This window comes from Gossypium raimondii, chromosome 13, assembly GCF_025698545.1.
Source record: "Gossypium raimondii isolate GPD5lz chromosome 13, ASM2569854v1, whole genome shotgun sequence".
Lineage (NCBI taxonomy): Eukaryota > Viridiplantae > Streptophyta > Magnoliopsida > Malvales > Malvaceae > Gossypium > Gossypium raimondii.
In genome coordinates this window covers 44512110-44531437 of record NC_068577.1, presented here as the reverse complement: position 1 = coordinate 44531437, position 19328 = coordinate 44512110, and the positions used below count along the sequence as shown (strand labels likewise).

Here is a 19328-nt window from a genome sequence, read left to right as displayed (position 1 = left end):
CTAAAACCACTTGAATTAAGGTGTTATCATTCGAACCTAATAATTCATTATAAGAAATAAATTATTAATTCAAAAATCTTTTTAAAACCATATTTGACTCGTAAATATTAAATAATAAAATTTATGAGCTTACTCGTCGGATTTGGTGATCTCGAACCACTGTTTCTGACACCACTGAAAATCGGGCTATTACAATTCAAGCGTTCGTGGAAGCCTCGGTTCAACAAGAACAAGCGGAGAAAGAGGAGCGGAGTAAGCTAGTCAAGCCTCAGAGAAACACCGGATTTGATTCTTGTTCCTTATCCTTATCATTTTAATTTTATTGCTGTTGTTATGAACATGTCTATGAACATTTGTGATGTTGATTTGTTTAATTTAATTAATATGGCTTAAATTTAATTCGTGTTAGGCTGATTGCATTTCGTCTACATGAGTTATTAAAATTGTGTTTGTGTTGTTACAAGCCTCTGTAAGATGTTTGATTAAGTAAAACCATGACTAAGTTATTCTTGCATTACAATTGTAAGGTAAGTAATGAATTAATTTTTTAAACGGGTTGAAATTATAATTAATTGACACGATACTTAATCAGTACATGTTTAATCATCTAAGGTAGCTGAGGTTTAATGTAACACCCCCAACTCGGCCTAGGCGTTATGGCCGAATCTGGCGGTGTCACATGGTAGTGTTTTTTGAAAAAAACGAGTTGTCGTCAAAAACCTCTTATCTTTACCACCTCTTTACACTCTCTTATGCTTAATTCCAAGACGTGTCGATCAATTTCAACGTGATTCATATTCAAAAGTTATTCTCTTTCAAAACGTTATTAATTTTCAAAATGTCTCTTATTGCGGAAGCTTTTCAAAACAGTTTGCATGTTTGTGCGAATTTTGCTAAAATGTTTGATCCGTTTTGAAAACTCGATTATCCCTACTACTAGCAGTTGTAAATCAAAATAATAAAAACCCCAAATTAAAAATAAAAACCCAAAGAGGCCATTATTGCAGTAAAATACCCCAAAATAAAATTATAATTACAATTATAATTAATTACTAAGTGGAACTAAATAGGTCGTGTGGCCACCGCTGAGTCCTCCGTCGCACCAATCCGCCTATGTCTGGGGATTACTTGTACAGTCAAATCAGAAGGATGAGTTTACGAAAACTCAGTGTGTAATCCCATATAAAGCAAACAGTCAAAAGGCAATCGTAAACTGGGCCTAAGCCCATTTTAGTACAGTTTCAGTTTCAAATAGGGCCTTAGCCCATTACAATACAGAAGCAGTCATGCATTTGGGCCTTGGCCCATTATAGTATCAATATTCAGTGCAGTAACAGATATACAGTTTCAAATCCTACCCATCCAGCCTCTACACTCCAACTCCGTCCAACCCTACACTCCATGTGAGGATATAATCAATCCACCCATCCCTACACTCCAAAGAGAACCGAATGCGGCATTAAACAGTAGTTCACAGCAGAGCTGCCAGTAACATAGGCTCGAGACCTTTCAGTACACTTCCTCCGAACAGTATAATTCCCCAACCCAATGTAATGCAATATACAGATATGACATGCTGTAACATAATATCATGCATGTAAATAGAGCATACAGTATCAAATCATTGGGACATCATCAGGCTTAATCATATCAGTCATACAGTCATTTCAGTCAATTAGGGGTCTAGGTAAACTTACCGTCCCTACAGTAGGTTCACAGTCGACTTGGGCGACCCGTGTAACCTTATCAGTCAAACAGTGAAAATGAGCCTACGAGCCCAAGAAGTTCGCCTGTGTGGGCCCACACGCCCCTGTGGCCCACATGGCCCAAATTGGCCTTGGCCTCGTGATCCATTTTAGTGTAACCCATGCTAGATAATTAATCATATGTGTTTCCACTATTTACTTATAATCCTTCAAGCTGTCTACTTGAGTCACTGTTACTAAATTATTTGTATCTTAAGCTACAGAATTCCAAATTAAGGTCTGCAAATTTTCCCTGAAGCTAGACTCACATCTCTTCTTACCATAAAATTTTTAGAATTTTTGTTTTATCCAATAAGTACAGTTTATTCTTTAAAGTTTCCCCTACTCTGCTGTCTAGCAGTTTCGATCTTTCTGCACTAAAAATTAATTATCTTCTGGTACAGATTTTGGACGATGTATATCTTGAAAATAGACTCATTCAGAATTTTAAAAATATAAAATATAACCCATAATTATTTTTATACAATTTTTAATAATTTTTGGAAGTCAGGACAGGGGATTTCGAAATCATTCTGACCCTGTCTCACTAAAATTCCATTATCTCATAATATGAAATTATTTTGCTTACTTCTTTTCTTCTATGAGAAACTAAACTCAAATATATTTAATCCCTTGTTTTTTTCACCCTCTCTCGATTCTCACGATTTATGGTGATTTTTTTAAAATTAGCCCACTGTTGTTGTCCAAACAGCAGGCAATATCGGCTTTTCACCGAATCCATTATTTTTGTGTTTCGGGTACACACCTGGTATTGATTGATGCTACAACGATCCCTAAGCACTCCAAACCCTATAATTGACCAATTTCACTCAATTTATCACTTAATCGATCAAACTAAAACTAAATTCGAAACAAGAAACGCACCCCTTAAGCGATGAAAAGCTTACCCCAGCACCTCAAAATAGTTGGTTACGCAACAGCACGATGAGACCCCTAATCCACGTGAGATGCTGCTGCCAAACGCCACAAACCCCGGAATCAAAGTTGGAAAAAAATTGTAAGTTAAATAGAGCAAAAACTCTACTTACCAGAACGTGCGACGAAAATTGACCCAACGGAACGAAGGTGTGGTAGCCAACAAAAGAGACGGAAATAGAAAGAATAATGGAAAGAAGAAGAAAAAAATTCGGGTTTGACAACAGAAAAACAAAAGGTGAAGAAGAAAGGGAGAAGAGATGGTGTCAGAAAGGTGAGGACTTTTGGGAAAATCAAAATTTTACAAAAAAGAAACGATAATGCTCAGAAAATCTGATAACCCCAAAATCCACTCCCCTAAATTCTCTCTACCAAACTCCCACTACTCAGATTTCCAATGCAAACCAAACTCTGCAACTAAAAAATATATATTTGTCCTTATACTCACGCAAGGGGATTCGAACTTCTAACCTTCTACTGACCAACACTCCCCTTAACCACCAAACCAACAAGCCCATTCTAATAAGTACTTACAAACTTTTAATTAAAAGCCTACTAGCCAGAAATAGGGGTTAAGTCAGAAAAATACTAAAATTTGCCAAAGTCAAAGCTTGAACTCAAGACCTCCTAGACTCACCCAAAGCACTTAACCACAAATGCCAATACACAATTGTGTCACATTTTCACTATAACAAAAATAAGAATTTTGGGGAGTTACAGTTAAATTAGCAACGGTATCTAGCGATACATTAGCCTTGCATAACTTGCAAGATTATTGTGATTAAACTATTTCAAGGTAGAAATATACTGTTACCTCATGTGATATTTTATGTGCTTATGAGATTGAATTAATTGTTTAAATTGACATAGAGATATGTACAAGAGATTATTTCAATTTCATAAGTATGTATGTGCATTAACACATTTGCTTATTAAAATTTGTTTAATCGGTTGAATTGTCATAGAGATATAGTCAAGAGATAAATAGATTTTGGTAGGTAAGTATGTTCATAAGCAAATTACCGAGTTGCCTTGAATTTATTCGTAACAACATAAACATGAGTTTAATAATTCTAAGTTAAGAAATGTAATTAAGCTAGCACAATTATGTCATCTTGATTAAAATCATCTTTTGAAATCATGCATTGGAACTTTTATTTTATTTTTATTTATTTTACTTAGTTAAAATCCTAGTTTTTAATCACCTCCTGAAATCAAAATATTTTTCTTTACCAAAGTGTTTTTAAAATTGCATTCATAAATAATTCTTTTCACATTCTTGTGGGTACGATAACTCGACATTTACTTGTCACTTTATTACTTGTTGCGATTGTCTACACTTGCACATTTCCGTCGTTCCACACCCCGACATCAATAACACTGAATCAAAATTATACTGATATCAAAATTCGAAAACATGTTGGCTAGAATTTGGAATGTACATTCAAATTGAAACCATTAAATAAACACATAAAATAGTTAGTTTAATGATGACTAAGAACCAATGCAAAGTCACATATTATGATGAACCTTAGGCCTTGATTAATAAAATGATCGATAAAATTATGGATCATTATTTACAAATCTACCAATTGATAACATTAAAATTAAACAATCATCATTCAAACATCACCAAGCAACTATCAAATAACATATATTAAGAAAGGTAATTTTTTATGAACAAAATTCTAGGTACATATAAGCTTGTGATGTGATAAACATATAAGCATGTAACGTAATAAGTAAATTTACCTAAATTTCTTATCTTCTACTAAAGTTCAATAGCACATAAGTAATCTATAAAATTTGACATAAAATTACTTCGATCAAAATTTATATTGAGATCAAATCTTTTACCCTCCTTAAAATATAGAAATAAAATAAATTAAACAAAATCATCATAATTATTCAAGAGTTTAAAAAATCCAACATGAAACGTTAAATAAAAACTCCTAGCAAAACTTTTTGCATCTTGTGTTTAAAGCTTCATATGAAAAATCATGAAGGATAAGTATGATCTATAATATATAAGAATTTTAATTCTAAGCAAGATCGTACTTATAACGTATTATAAAACTAAGAGAATTATAGTAAAATAAGAGAGAAGAGTAGACATAAAAGTAAAAGGATAATTCTACTTTTCTTAGATCCAAGAAGCTTGTACATTCCGTTTATTTATATGGCCTCAATCACTATAGGTTACAAATATATAATAAAGATAATTAAGATACCCCATAAATTCTTTAGGGGTTACAAGAGCTACAAAATAATGAATTTTAAGGTTTTGAGAGTTATATGAGCATCCATTTATCAATAGATTTATAACAATAAGTATTTTTCCTCTAATTTAAAAGTTGAAAGAGGTGATTGACGGTTAGTTTAGTTGGCATTGAAATGCAGGAAGACATGGGTTCGAGTGTGTTGAAGTATATTATCATCCTATTTAAGGATTAGGGAGGAATTATGGGTAGTTCTAGGCATTATAACAAAAAAACAAAAGACTAGGAATCCTGATGCTACACTCATATGAAAGGAAGTAAAAAAAAGTTGAAAGAGGTTCTAGGTGAAATTTTGGATTATTATTTGATACACAAGAGACAAGAGTTTTTTTAACTTCACAAATAAGTTTAGATGCAGCATACGTCCCATTTATTTATCTTTTATTTTTAAATCTATACGATTATTTAAGCCCTTGATTGAGCCAGTGCCACAAGTCAATCGAGCACCAATTTGGTTAGGAAAATTTTATAAATGTCTTTCCGTAATTAAAATATGTTAAATTATTTGAGAGTATTTTAGTATTTTTATTTCTAAAAAATCAATAAAAAATTTATATGTAACTAGATTTGAACCTCTGCTATATATATTAATAAAACAATTTTACCACTAATCTAAAGCTTTATTTTAATATTTAAATTTTAATTATATTATACATACTTTATTATCTCTATCAATTGTATATCTCTATCTATATCTATATACTATTATTTAAGCCCTTAAGTTGGTGTCATGAGTCAACCGGCACCAACTTGGTTAGGGAAATTTCAAAATGTTATTGTGTAATTAAAATAACTTATATTATTTGTGAATATTTTAGTCTTTTATTTTTAAAACCAATAAAAATTGTATGTGATTAGATTTAAACTTATGCTATTTACATTAATAAAACAATTTTATCACTGAACCAAAGATTTATTTTAATATAATATCTACATTTTAATTGTATTATGCATATTTTATAATCTCCATCAATTATATATTTATTTATATTAGTATTTAAGCCCTAACTAAGTTGGTGTTACGAGTCAACCGAGCACCAACCCGCTTAAGAAAATTTCAAAAATATCATTCCATAATTAAAATTAGTTATATAATTCGAGAGTATTTTTGTCTTTCTATTTCTGAAAAACAAATAGAAAATTATATATGATTGGATTTAACTCAAGTTATTGACAATAATTAAACAATGTTACAACTAAACCATGACTTTAATTTAATATAATATTTACATTTTAATTATATTATGCATACTCTAATGAGTTTATATATTAAATTTCATTTTATTCACAATTTAATTTAATTTTTTTATTTTAATATAGTACGTTTTGCATGTGTTATTATTAATTAGTTTCAAACAATATATTTTATTATTTATTGTATGTTATTTGTAAACACATTCTAATGTTCTAAGTACGTAATTTCCACACTATATTCTAGTGTCAATTAAAGACATGTGGCGTCATCTTAACTCTAATTATGGAGTTGAAAAAATTACACCATTAACATATCAAATGATATCCAAAATTTAATTTAAAAATATATAAAATATTTTAAGTGGCTTATAAAGATTAAAATATTAACCAATAATCTATCAAATATAGCTTCACACACTTATATAAATCCAAAGAATAAAATCTTATTTGTAGTGCCCCTTAATTTTCCCTATTATAAAATGATTGTAATATTTTATGATACTGAAATAACAGACCATGCCCTCTTTATTATCTTATCTTCATAAATATATCACATGGTGTGGCATGTGCAATACCCTAATTATGGCTTTTCTTTCCAATAGGAAATAGATAATTTACCTTATTTTATCAATCATAAACCTCTCTAATAACATCAACAAAAATAATTTCTTTTAAACAATTTCTATAATTATTGGAACACAAGAAACTTGTGTGTGGGCATGGAGCATGTCTTCTGAGATAAAAAAGAAATTTGGATTGGGCCTGCCTCCAATTTTTTGGTCTATTGTTTTATTATATTATCTTTTCTAGTTTAATTTCATACCTAAATTTAGTAATAATTATACGCTTTGGTACTCAAAGATAACATTATTAATTTTTAATATTTAATTCAAGTTTTGAGATTGATTTGATGAAATTTAATTGTCAATATTATTAGGTTTAAATTATTATTATTTTGTTAATTGTGAATTTATTTAATTTTATGTTTATTTTGTTAAATATAATTTAATGGCTGTGATTTTCTTTTTATTTTGATAAAATTCAATTTATAATATTATTAATAAATTATAAATTTTAAACAAATAAACTATAAAGCCAAATCAGGTTAATACCATTTACTTCATATACTAAATTATATAATTTTTACCAAACATAAGTAACAGGTTAGATAAAAAAAAACACGAACATCACAAAAAAAAAATCTCAAACTTATATATGTGTTAAGCCATTTCTATCTAAAGAAGCATATTTGGGTTGATTAAGTCTTCAACCACCGATTTGAGGTGGTGCATTACATTATCACCATTTAGCCAATGGTCCCAACAATTGTCAACTTGGCTGGCACCAAAATGTCTTCACCGGTTACCCACCCTTGTATGATTTTTAGATTTGGGTTGATATTTAAACCGGACAGATTATTAATTTATCGTTAAAATCAATTTAATTAAAAATCATTAAAATTTTAAAAAGAATTTAAAAAAATAAAAAATTTATAAAAAAATTAATTAACCAATTCAACCGTCGATTCAACTAGGGATGAAGGCAGAAATTTTTTTTAGGGAAGGCGAAATTAAATTTTAATTTTTACAATAGTAAAAATACAATTTCACTATTTGAATAGTCTATATCTTTATAATTTTTAAATGATTAAATCAAATTTTTATCATTTTTAAGGGCACCAAAGTGTAACTTTACCTTTACTAAATTAAAATTTTAAAAAATTTAAAAGGCCTAATGGCAAGGCCCCTGCCAACCCCCTGGCTACACCTTTGGATTCAACCAGTCCGATGCCATTTTCCAAATCGATTTTTTTTAATTATAATAACAGGGCAAAGCCCGAACAACAAACGCGACTCGAACTCAAGTCACACTTGGGGCGATGAACACCCTTAACTATCAGACCATCTCATAAAGTTCTATTTTGCTTGATATTAAATTACCATTTTATTTCACATCTACTTCCTCGTTGCAAGGAACAAAAGGATGCAAGGTCCTTGCATTGTGGCAACGTTTTCCCACACCTCAATTTCTATCTTTGCTCTAATAATGTAATACGTCAATAGAGGCATAATAGTAATTCAATTGTTTGGTTGAATGGAATGGAATAAAACTGTAATAGTATTCTTGTGTTTAGTTGAATGGAATGATGTTGTAATAGCATAAGGAAAAAACTAAAATGACTAGAATACCCTTAGTAGAATTTTTTTTAGGTAGATGATTATTGTTATTGTTATTAAATTTTAATAAGATTATTAATATAAATAATAAATAATTTAATCATATTTTAACATAATTATTATTAAATATAATTTAATAAAATATATAATTTAATAAAATTCTTAATATTAAATATTCTTATATGAATTTACTAAAATCATAATATATAATACTATAAAATATAATTTAACATAATTATTATTAAATATAATTTAATAAAATATATAATTTAATAAAATTCATAATATTAAATATTCTTATATGAATTTAATAAAATCATAACATATAATACTATAAAATATAATTTAAAATAATTATTATTAAATATAATTTAATAAAATATATAATTTAATAAAATTCTTAATATTAAATATTCTTATATGAATTCAGTAATTTAATTTCTTAAACACTTTTATAAACAATTTTAAAATTTATTTGATAGAATTTTTCAATACAATTTGCGATCTTTCAAGTTAGATATAAAATTTTTATGACCAACTCGAACTTGACATTACAATCGATATAATATTTATTTTAAAATTTATAATATTTATATTAAACGATATGATTTATTTCAAATACTTCATATGTATATTCAAGTTATTGAGAATTTTACAAAAAAGCAAAATAAAAATTTTACTGATTTAAAGTTTACATTTATCAAATAGTACAAATTAAATAGATAAAAATTAATCTGTAATGGAATGGGAGTAGTTACATTTAAAAACGAAATACCATTGATTTTCTACTTGAAGAAACTACGATAAAACATAAGCAAGTTCATGGAATTTTCCCAGCAAAGAATAAGTAACAAAAAAACCTACCTTTATTTTGGCCAAAAAAAAAAAACTACCTCTACATTTTAATGACAAAAACTACCACCCTTTCCTTACACCTCTTTTGTTCTCCTTTCAACTTCAAAGGTAGGCAACTTTTACCCATACAGGCCCAGTTTTAGCTGGCCGGTGGCAGATGGCAAGTTTGGCAAAAAAAGAGAAAAGCACGATCATGGGTTAGTCTTGCGAGGTAGCAGAATACTCGAAAAGAAGGCGTTTGGAAGGAGCAGATTGTAGGAGCACACGTAGCCGACTTGTAAGCTAGTAAATCAAGGTCCATTGCATAGCCATCTCTGAGTCTTTTAGCTACCTAACTATAGAGGCCTATAAGAGAGACGGATGGAAATATTAGAAAACAAAATTCAACAATGGTTAATGGCTTTATGTAAACCTATTGAGCCACATCCAAGTGATTAATAAACACAACCAAAGCACCCAAAAGCTGTTCACAATGGTGTTATGGCCACCTTCTTATCCATGCATTGATTCACTTGAAAGAAGGAAGAGCTCTTTCAGTAATATTGACTTGTGGGGAAAAGATAATCAAGGCTGATGGAATGTTATTTACCTGCAGACGTTTACCAAGCTGGACTTCAACTTCTGTACCGAAGGATATATTACTGGCTAAAGATTTGAGAGGATCGGTCGTAGGATCAACAGAGAGTAGACTAGGGATTTGTGGGGCATACACTAGCCTCCATCTGGCTTATGCAGGCCAACCTTATGCATTCCCTACTACACTGGACAACTACGTTGTTAGACCGATGGAGCACAATTGGCAAAAAGTAAACTATATGATAGATTCAACTTTCTCATTCCATATCAAGCAAATTTGCACAGCATGGGGAAGAAAGATATTTCAGTTTCTGAATGGTCTAACTTTATCCTTCCTTAACACACAGGCTAATTCATTGTATAAAGCAAAAATAAGAAATTATTTGATCATCATTTACGAATAATAATTCATTAAATGTTAATGTAGAAGAGTAATGTAGAACGCATAGGAGATCTTACTTGAGTTGCAACAAGATTCACATCACCATTCTCAAATGTTAAAATGCCCTTGGGTTTAATCCATTTGGGATGAGCTTGGCCATTCAACTCGAGTTCCCCACTAACAGCAAAGTTTAGAATCAAAGGATAAACTATCCTCAGTTCTAGTCCTAAAACAAGCTTCAAATCACTAAGGCGGACATCAAGACTTGGTTTAATGTTTACTTGTTCCATCTCCTTCTCTACATCAGCTGATTTAGCTGCACAAAACAATAAATGGTTAACTTGGATGATCAGAAACAAATAATACAGACAAATTGACATGCAGGCATAGATAAAAGGTTGTACTTTCAAAGAAATTTAGTAAACATAAACTGGTATATCCTTCATTTCAGGAAATTGATATTATTTCTTGTTCTTTTTAACAAAAAAGCTTCACCTCCTCATTAACCACCTAATTTGTGCAGAAAATAAGAACAAAAGCTAAAGATAAGTTTAAGTTCAATAGAATCGAAAAGTAAGACATCCTAGTTTTATAAATGAATAGACCAGCACATATACTTATCAGTTAAATGAAATTTCACCTATAAAAAATTTCGTAAATCACTAAAAATTTTATTTTTGTTTTTCTTTCATTTCTCGTCGCAATCAAAGTATTCTATCTCTTAAATTTTGGCATCCATTTGAGGTTTCTAATTATTGAAACACAAGAAGTAAATACAGTATAAGAGATTTTGCCTTGAATCTCTTTCAAGTTATTGAAGAACCTAACTGAAGGCAAAGGTCACCATTTAGAGAGAATGACCCCAAAACCAGATATGGAATGACATGGAATGACCCCAAAACCAGATATTAACATCTACCACATCGCATCATCAGTTGTAAATACACTGGTTTTCCAGGATTTAGCCAGAATGCTCCATGAGCACTACAATTCAAGGCCTTTTCTCGACTCGAAAGCCAGCAAGGTTTTAAACAATCCAACTTAATACAAAAACCAAAACATGAACTCCAACAAATTTCAAGAAATGCAAATAAACAGAACTCAACAAGAAATGCAAATTTCAACAAATTCCAAGAAATGCAAATAAACAGAACTCCAACAAATTTCAAGAAATACAAATTTCAAGAAAAACGAAATCGATTTTACAGAAAAGAAAAGAAAAGAAAAATAGGGAAAGAGTGCGAGCAAAGTTTTGTTCTTGATAAAATGGAGAAAAGAAAAGAAACGTAAAGAGAAGAAAAGAAACCTACAAGAAGAAGCAGAAATCAATGGAAGGTAAAAAAATTACCTTGCAAAATGGAAGGGAAAGTCGGCTCTCAAATCGTAGGTTGTATCCAGATGAGTTAGGAGTGGTAATTACTCTCTTTAGTCTCTATCTGTTTGTATGCTTCGTTTACTATCTAAGGGGCATTACCAGTATTTCATGACTGTGGAAATGAATAGATTAATCTAGGACACAAAAACAAAGAAATCTGATCTTTTTTTATCAGCCAAGGGGTTAACAAGGAAATCAAACAAGAAAATTTTTCATCTTTTCAATCGAAAATGCAATAGAAAACATTTGGACCAGAAAATGGAAATCATAAGAAGAAGCAGAAATCGATGGAAGGGAAAGGTAAATTACCTCTGGAAGGGAAACGTCGGAGAATCGATGGAACGGAAGGTAGATGAGGGCAGAGAATGGAATAGAAAATAGGAAACAAGGGCGGAATCCCTAATCGCCGCTTCACGAGGGGAATGGCTATTACAGCCAATGGAGGTAACAGCCACGTAACCGAATCGGGCATTAATAGCATTACGGGCAACCAAACGCCCGTTTGGTGGTGGGCCCGCTGAATAGGGGGAATGCATGCCTATTCCCCCAACCAAACGCCCCCTTAAATTCATGCAAATAGTGAAATATATTTTTTTGATATATTTAATTGATTGAATCTTACACTATAATTCATGATATTACATTTCAAAATAAGATTATATTATTTGAATTATTAATATGTTAGTTATCTTCTAATCTTACCTTCTCAAATAGTCATAATATATAATATGTAATCTTATTATGACCCATTTCTTTTAAAGTTTTGACCAATTTTTATTTATTATTATAATCAAATTAAGTTTTTTTCTCAAAAAAATTAAGACGAATTAAAAACAAAAGTATGTAAAGCAATAGATATCATACTTTAAAATTATAATTATTATATTTACTCTAATAATTTATTTATTAGTATATTAATTATGGTTGGTGATGTAATCACTTTTCATGAATTATTATAATTATAATTTATAATTTTCTTCATCATCATATATCTACTTACTAATATATGAATTGTAATAAAAAGTAAGAATTGTAATGATTTATTATAACTTTATGAAAATTGAGACTGAAAATATTTAAGGAATTAAAGTTGTTAAAATATATATAACAAGAACAATTTAATAAAATGTGTTTTTAGATTATCTTACATTCATCAACTAAATATCTGAGTGTTACATTCTAGTCGAATGAAGCAAATAAGAAAATATAACATATCACTGATAATCTTATATTACGAAATGTAATCTTACATTCCTTGAATCAAACATCCCCAAATACCTAAAAGTTAATAGCAACAAAGTGGGATAAGTTACAATGCACCAAGGTGTTCGTGAACCATTTCAAACTTCTTATAATGGATTTGATAACATTCTATGAGAATGCTTTTTATTTAAGGGTGGAATATTATGGACAAGATTATGTTGGGCATTAAAATCATTCATATGATTTGAGGTAAGCGCAATAGGAAAAGTATTCTCGTAGTATTGAAAGTGGATATGCATAAAGAATATGATCGAGTTAGATGGGTTTTAATTAGAAGTAGAGGCAGATCATCCATTAATGTATCAATACAATGTCTTATCAAGTATTGTTTAACAGTAGCCCTACATAAATGTTTAGACTTTGTAAAGGTTTACGTCAAGTGACCTTTTATTCTTTTATCCTTTTATATTGTATTAGAATATATCATCTTCAATTTTTTTATAGGTAGAGCGTGGTTAAGAAATTCAGGGCATTTGGATAAATAAAAATTGTTCACCGGTGTAAAATAGACAATATTTCGGTGACAGCTGCAAGGAAGACACCGGAGATAACAAGCAAAGTTGGCAGCAAGGAAGATAACAACCAAAGACAGATAACAGTAGAAGATAAAAGAAAACTTGGTTTATGTATTGCATCAGAAAAAATTACTCTTCCAATGTATACAAAGCACGATTTTATAGACTAATAAAGGAACTAAGCAAAGAGCTCAAGAAACTGACTCAGATGCTTAACAACTTCTTCAACAAACTAACTCATCCAAACTATTTTGATGTTGTTCAACATTCCCCTTGCTTTCTTATTTCCTTACCCTCCATGATCAATAACTTCTCTGCATCTTGAATGGAAATTACGTTTAACTTGCTCCTCAGCTCAGTGAAAAGCGATGCAGGTAACGCTTTTGTTAGAATATCAGCAATTTGAGCTGCTGCTGGCACATAATTCACCTATAGCCGGTTTCTCAGAACCTTTTCCCTCACAAAGTGAAGGTTTAGGTCTACATGTTTGGTCTTCACATGCTGCACAGGATTTGCAGCCATAGTTACCATACTAGTGTTGTCGCACCATACCTTGGGAATGTTGGTTAAGCTAATTCCAAAATCATTTAAAACTGACTGCAGCCACATAACCTCTGAGGAAGCATCAATTAGACTTCTATACTCAACTTCTGCAATGGACCTTGAAACTGAACGTTGCTTCTTTGAACTCCAAGACATAAGATTGGCTCCAAAAAATGTACAATAACCTGAGATAGACCTTCGATCATTTGTATCACTTCCCCAGTCAGCATCGAGAAAAGCAATTAGAGAACCACAAGTTAAAGACAACATGACCAACCCATAATCAATGGTTCCATGTTTATGCTTAACCGCAACCCAGTGTTCAATACAAGGTGACTGCATAAACTGAGCAACTTTAGTAACACTAAAAGAAATATCAGGTCTTGTGTGACAAACATAAAGTAATACTCCAACAATGCTTCGATAGAGCTGAGGATCATCAAATTTCCCCCATATCTTTATAAAGCTTTTGCGATGCAACCATAGGTGTGGGAGTTGGATTACAATTTACCATATTTGCCTTTTGTAAGAGTTCTAAAACAAATCGTTTTTGATTCAACACAAGTCCTTCGCCAACCTTTTATACTTCAATACTAAGAAAGTATGCAAGATAGCCAAGATCTTTCAAGGAGAACTTAGCATTGAGGTTTTGCATTAGTCAATCCACTTTTGCTGGAGAATTGCCTATGATCAAAATATCGTTGACATAGACAATAAGATATAACAAGTTGTCTTTGTCTTGAAAAACAAACATGGAAGAATCTATCTTTGAGTTTGCTAAGCCCAATTAACTAAGGTAGTCTTTAAGCTTGGAGAACCAGCTTCTGTGAGCCTAACGTAGCTCATATAATGCCTTGTACAACTTATATACTAAAAAATTTCTATTCAAAGTTGTTTTCTCAAACCTGGAGGCTGTACCATGTATACTTCTTCAAAAAAATCTCCTTTAAGAAAGGCATTATTGATTTCGACTTGATGAATCTACCATTCATTCGACAATGCTACTGATAGCAAAACATGAACTGTGGAGGTTTTAACTCTCGGGCTATAGGTTTCTTTGTAGTCATGGCCGACAACTTGGGAGAAGCATTTCCCAACCAACCTAGCCTTATGCCTTTTAATTGTTCCATCAGCACGTTTCTTGACTTTAAAGATCCATTTGCACCCAATTGGAGTTTGATTTGGTGGTAGAGGCACAAGCAACCAAGTACTATTATCTACAAGTGCTTGATATTCATCCATGACAAAAGCTGTCCACTCAGGTGATTATAAGGCAGTACAAACATCAGGTGGAACATTCTCATCAATAACTGCAACATTTACCTTAGGTTTGAAGGTGCTTGCTTTACTACGAGTCACGATAAAATGAGTGTTGGTGGACACTATGGGAGCTAGTGAAAGAAAGGAAGTCTCATTTTGAGTAAACTCTTCTCTATCATCAACACGACCATCTTGAGATAGATCAACTGACTGCAAATTAGTATGAGCGGATGAGCCATGATCAACAGATGAAGGGGAAACTGAGAATGAACTAATAGCATTAGAAGAGGAGGAAAATCCAGAACTAGCAATAGGGACACAAGTGTTCGTGACTGGTGATTCAACTATTAGAAGAGTGGAGGAAATAAAACCAGTTGTTTGTGATGACGGAGGAGATGCAAAATCACTTTTTTTGGAAAAAGGAAACACATGTTCCTGAAACTTCACATACTGTGAAATAAACACTCATTCATGAGAATCAATGCACTTGTATCTATGATGCATGAGACTATATCCCAAAAAAGTGCAAGGTGTACTTCGATGCTCTAGTTTGTACCTGTTGAAAGGACGAACATGAGGAAAACAAAGGTTGCTAAATACTCGTAGAAACTCATAATCTGGAGCACGATTATATAGTTTTTCATGAGGAGAAATGTTGCCAATGACCTTTATTGGAAGCCTGTTAATGAGATACACAACCGTTAAAAAAGCATCAAACCAAAACCTCAATGGTAAAGAAGCTTGTGTGAGTAAAGTGAGGCCAAGTTCCATTATATGTCTGTGTTTCCTCTCTACTTTTCCATTTTGAGACGATGAATGAAGACAAGTCAAACAATATTGAATACCACAATTAGCCAAGTAAGAATGAAGACCACGAAATTCACTTCCTAAATCCGTCTGAATCGAAACTATAGAAGTATTAAACTAATTGTGAACAAGCTTTTGAAACAATTGCACAACTTGAAAGGCTTCAGACTTTGCTCAAAGTAGATACAACCAACAAATCCTACTATAGACATCAACAAACAAGATATAATAGAGAAAATTATAAGTGTTAAAAAGTAACATGTTTTAATTTCATTCTTAATGCATTTTTAGATAACTATTCGATGTAAAATGGTAAATTTTATACTTCTAATCCTTTAAATTTATGTTTCTATACTTATGAGAGCATTTGGGAGTAAAAGAAGCGAATAACGAGGGAAAATTAAAAAATCGAAGTAAGTTTTAGGAGCCACACGATCGTGCAAGCCACACAGGTTGTCACACGACCATGTGCCAAACTGTGTGGAAATCACGAATTGTACTCTAGAAATGCAGAAAAACGTAATTTTTAAGTTTTTTGAGCATTATAAGACCTATATATACCAAATATAAGGAGAAGGGAGTAAGTCGTTATAGAATATTCAAGAAACAACTCGAAGAACACCATTAAAGTCGACTCTGAAGCAGATATCTATCAAGATTGAAGATTTCCTTTTTTATTTCTTTGAAGTTTATTATGAGTTTATTATGGTTATATTGTCTTTGAGATGTTTTTATTTGTTATTATGAACTAATTTTTTAAATACCTAGGGGAGATAAACTTTATGATGAATTCTGTCTTTTGATTTCTGTTTTACACAATAAATACTTGGATCTTATTCTCAATTATGTGTGTTTAATTCTTGGTTTAATATTTATGGACTGTTAATCCATGTTTGATGTGCTTAAATCGAGAGGAGAAAAAGTCACTATTTAAGAGTAAATCTAGCATAATTTATTGGAGCTGCATGCAATCCTAGAAATAAAATAACATAAATTTACCGGATTAGAGTCAAATGTAATAGGGAGATCTATAGATCGAGTTAATGCAATAATAAGGGTTTTAATTAGAAAGAAATTTCAATTAATCAACCTAGAGTCAATTGTTCTTACTCTCAAAAGAGATATTAGCATAATTTAGGAATTTCTACAATCAAGATACTAAGTGAAGAAATTGTTTAATTCAAATTTATAATGACAAATGAAATCTAGGTGGATTCTTTCCTAGGTATTTTTTCCTATGTACTTGGAGAAATATAAATTCTCAAATGACAATGTTGAAGGTAAAAATTGAGTATATTTTGTGTCAAGGAAGGAAATGTGCTGTTACTTTCATGGAAAAATAAAAGAAAGAAGAAAATAACCCAGAGAGAATAAGATGAGAGAGAGAATAACAATATTCATAACAGAAAAACTCTCCCCCCATTCTCTGCCCATGCCATTATTTGTAGAAAAATCCTCATCTGAGTGTGTGCGCCAATATTCTCTGTTTGCTCATCATTAGCCCACGTGTCATTCAGTTATGAAGTCAGCATATTGCCTAGGCGAATACCTCCTGCGTGAGCTTCTTCTCAACTCTTGGTTCCTTTGGGCTGTGTACTCTCCAGTAGAGCCTTCAGCAGCATTTGGGTTCAGAACAGTACCCTCCTCATCAAGATGAACCTTGTCCTCAAGGTGGAAAGCAGAGTAAAGCTGGTGTAGTTTCTCGTTATCTTCCCAAGTAGCATCGTCAATGGTCAGGCCATTCCATTGGATTAAGTACTGTTTTACGGTGGCAGACCCTCGTTGTACTTGCCTACGATCTAAGACTGCAATGGGGTACAAGTTAATAGAGCTGGTGGAATCGACCAAATCCAAAGGAGTGACTTGTTGGTCAGGGTGTCCGAGGTATTTATTGAGCATAGACACATGAAATACGAGATGGATACAAGCCGTAGAAGGCAGATCGAGCTCATATGTGACTGGACCAACACGTTTGAGGACCTGATATGGACCAAAATATCTGCGACCGAGCTTTGAATGGCACTGCAACCGTATAGAAGATTGTCGATAAGGTTGCAATTTAACATATAACCAGTCCCCGACATTGAAACTGATATCTCGGTGATATTTATTAGCATAGAATTTCATCCGAGCCTGAGCTTGGGCTAAATTTATTTTGAGCAGTTGTAAAACATGGTCTCGTTCGAGTAACTGAGCATCAACGAGAGGGTGACCGCTGTCGTCCTTAACATACCGTGCTATTGTAGGTGGAGGGCGACCATACAACACTTCAAAAGGTGTCATTTGCGCAGTCGTTTGGTATGAGGTGTTGTACCAATATTCGGCCCAAGGTAAAAATAACATCCAAGAGGTAGGGTGGTCTGAGGCATAGCAACGCAAATACATTTCCAAGCATCGGTTGAGGGCCTCCGTTTAGCCGTCAGTCTGTGGGTGGTATGCGGTGCTCATACTCAGTATCCTGCCTTGGAGCCTATGTACTTCTTTCTAGAAGCTACTGAGGAAACGAGGATCACGGTCCGAGACAATCTCCGTAGGAATGCCGTGTAACCTCACTACTTCTTGCACAAAGGCAGAAGCAACTATTTGACTGGAAAAATAAGTTGGCAGACCCACAAAATGCCCATTTTTTGAAAGTCGATCAACGACCACCATAACCACGGTGATAAAGTCCATGGAAATATTTTCAAAGACCAAAATCGGAATTGGAAGAGGTTGAAGGAGGCCAGCTGGAGAAACTGTAGCAGACTTCATCTATTGACAGATCTGGCAAGAGCGGACAAATTGGGTGACATCTCGACGCATATGCTTCCAATAAAAATTTGTAGTAAGGCGATGAAACGTACGGGTGATGCCTGAGTGGCCGCCAACAGGGGACGAATGGAACTCTGTTAATAGACTAGTGCGAAGTGGAAAATCAGATGGTAGCACCAGTCGAGAGTTAAAGAACAGTAGCTTGTCTTTGAACAAAAATCCCGGTAGAGAAGTTGGATCAGTGGCTAGACGTTGCTACAAAGCAAGCAACTCAGGATGCACAGCATTGGCCTCTCGGAGCTGATCAACTATAAAAAACTGAACATGATAAAGGGCCAAGAATTGGGTAGCAGGAATTCTGGACAAGGCATCTGCTGCGGTGTTGATTCGGCTTGGACGGTAAACGATGTAGAAGTCATAGCTAATCAATTTGCCCAACCACTTCTATTGATCCGGTGTTTGAATTACCTGAGAGGTAAGACTCTTTAATGATTGCTGATCAGTAATAATCGTAAATCGGTTACCCAAAAGGTACTGCCGCCATTTAGAAACGGCTTGCGTAATAGCACACATCTCCCTTTGATATGTGGAGGATTGTTGCAATCGAGGGCTGAGTTGGTGGCTGTAATATGCAATAGGGTGACCACCTTGTGAAAGGATGGCACCGATG

General features: G+C 32.6%; 1 protein-coding gene across 9 annotated transcripts; it reads right to left on the bottom strand.

The window, feature by feature from the left end:
• Positions 1-9036: 9036 nt before the first annotated feature.
• On the bottom strand, positions 9037-12050 carry LOC105784001 (protein TIC236, chloroplastic). 9 transcript variants are annotated; one of them, XR_001130310.2, is made up of 4 exons: positions 11829-12006; positions 10222-10460; positions 9776-9947; positions 9037-9531 (listed from the first exon to the last, which is right to left on the bottom strand). XR_001130310.2 is itself a non-coding variant. In XM_012609740.2 (3 exons), exons 1-3 carry the CDS (start codon positions 11998-12000, stop codon positions 9876-9878), a joined length of 483 nt encoding a protein of 160 aa, XP_012465194.1. In that variant the 5' UTR covers positions 12001-12006; the 3' UTR covers positions 9037-9875. The 9 variants fall into 9 exon arrangements, 3 of the variants coding, with proteins under 3 accessions (XP_012465194.1, XP_012465197.1, XP_012465196.1); XR_001130313.2 differs by adding an exon at positions 11493-11631 and having other exon boundaries at positions 9037-10460; positions 11829-11988; XR_001130315.2 differs by adding an exon at positions 11493-11676 and having other exon boundaries at positions 9037-10460; positions 11829-11982.
• Positions 12051-19328: the final 7278 nt, after the last annotated feature.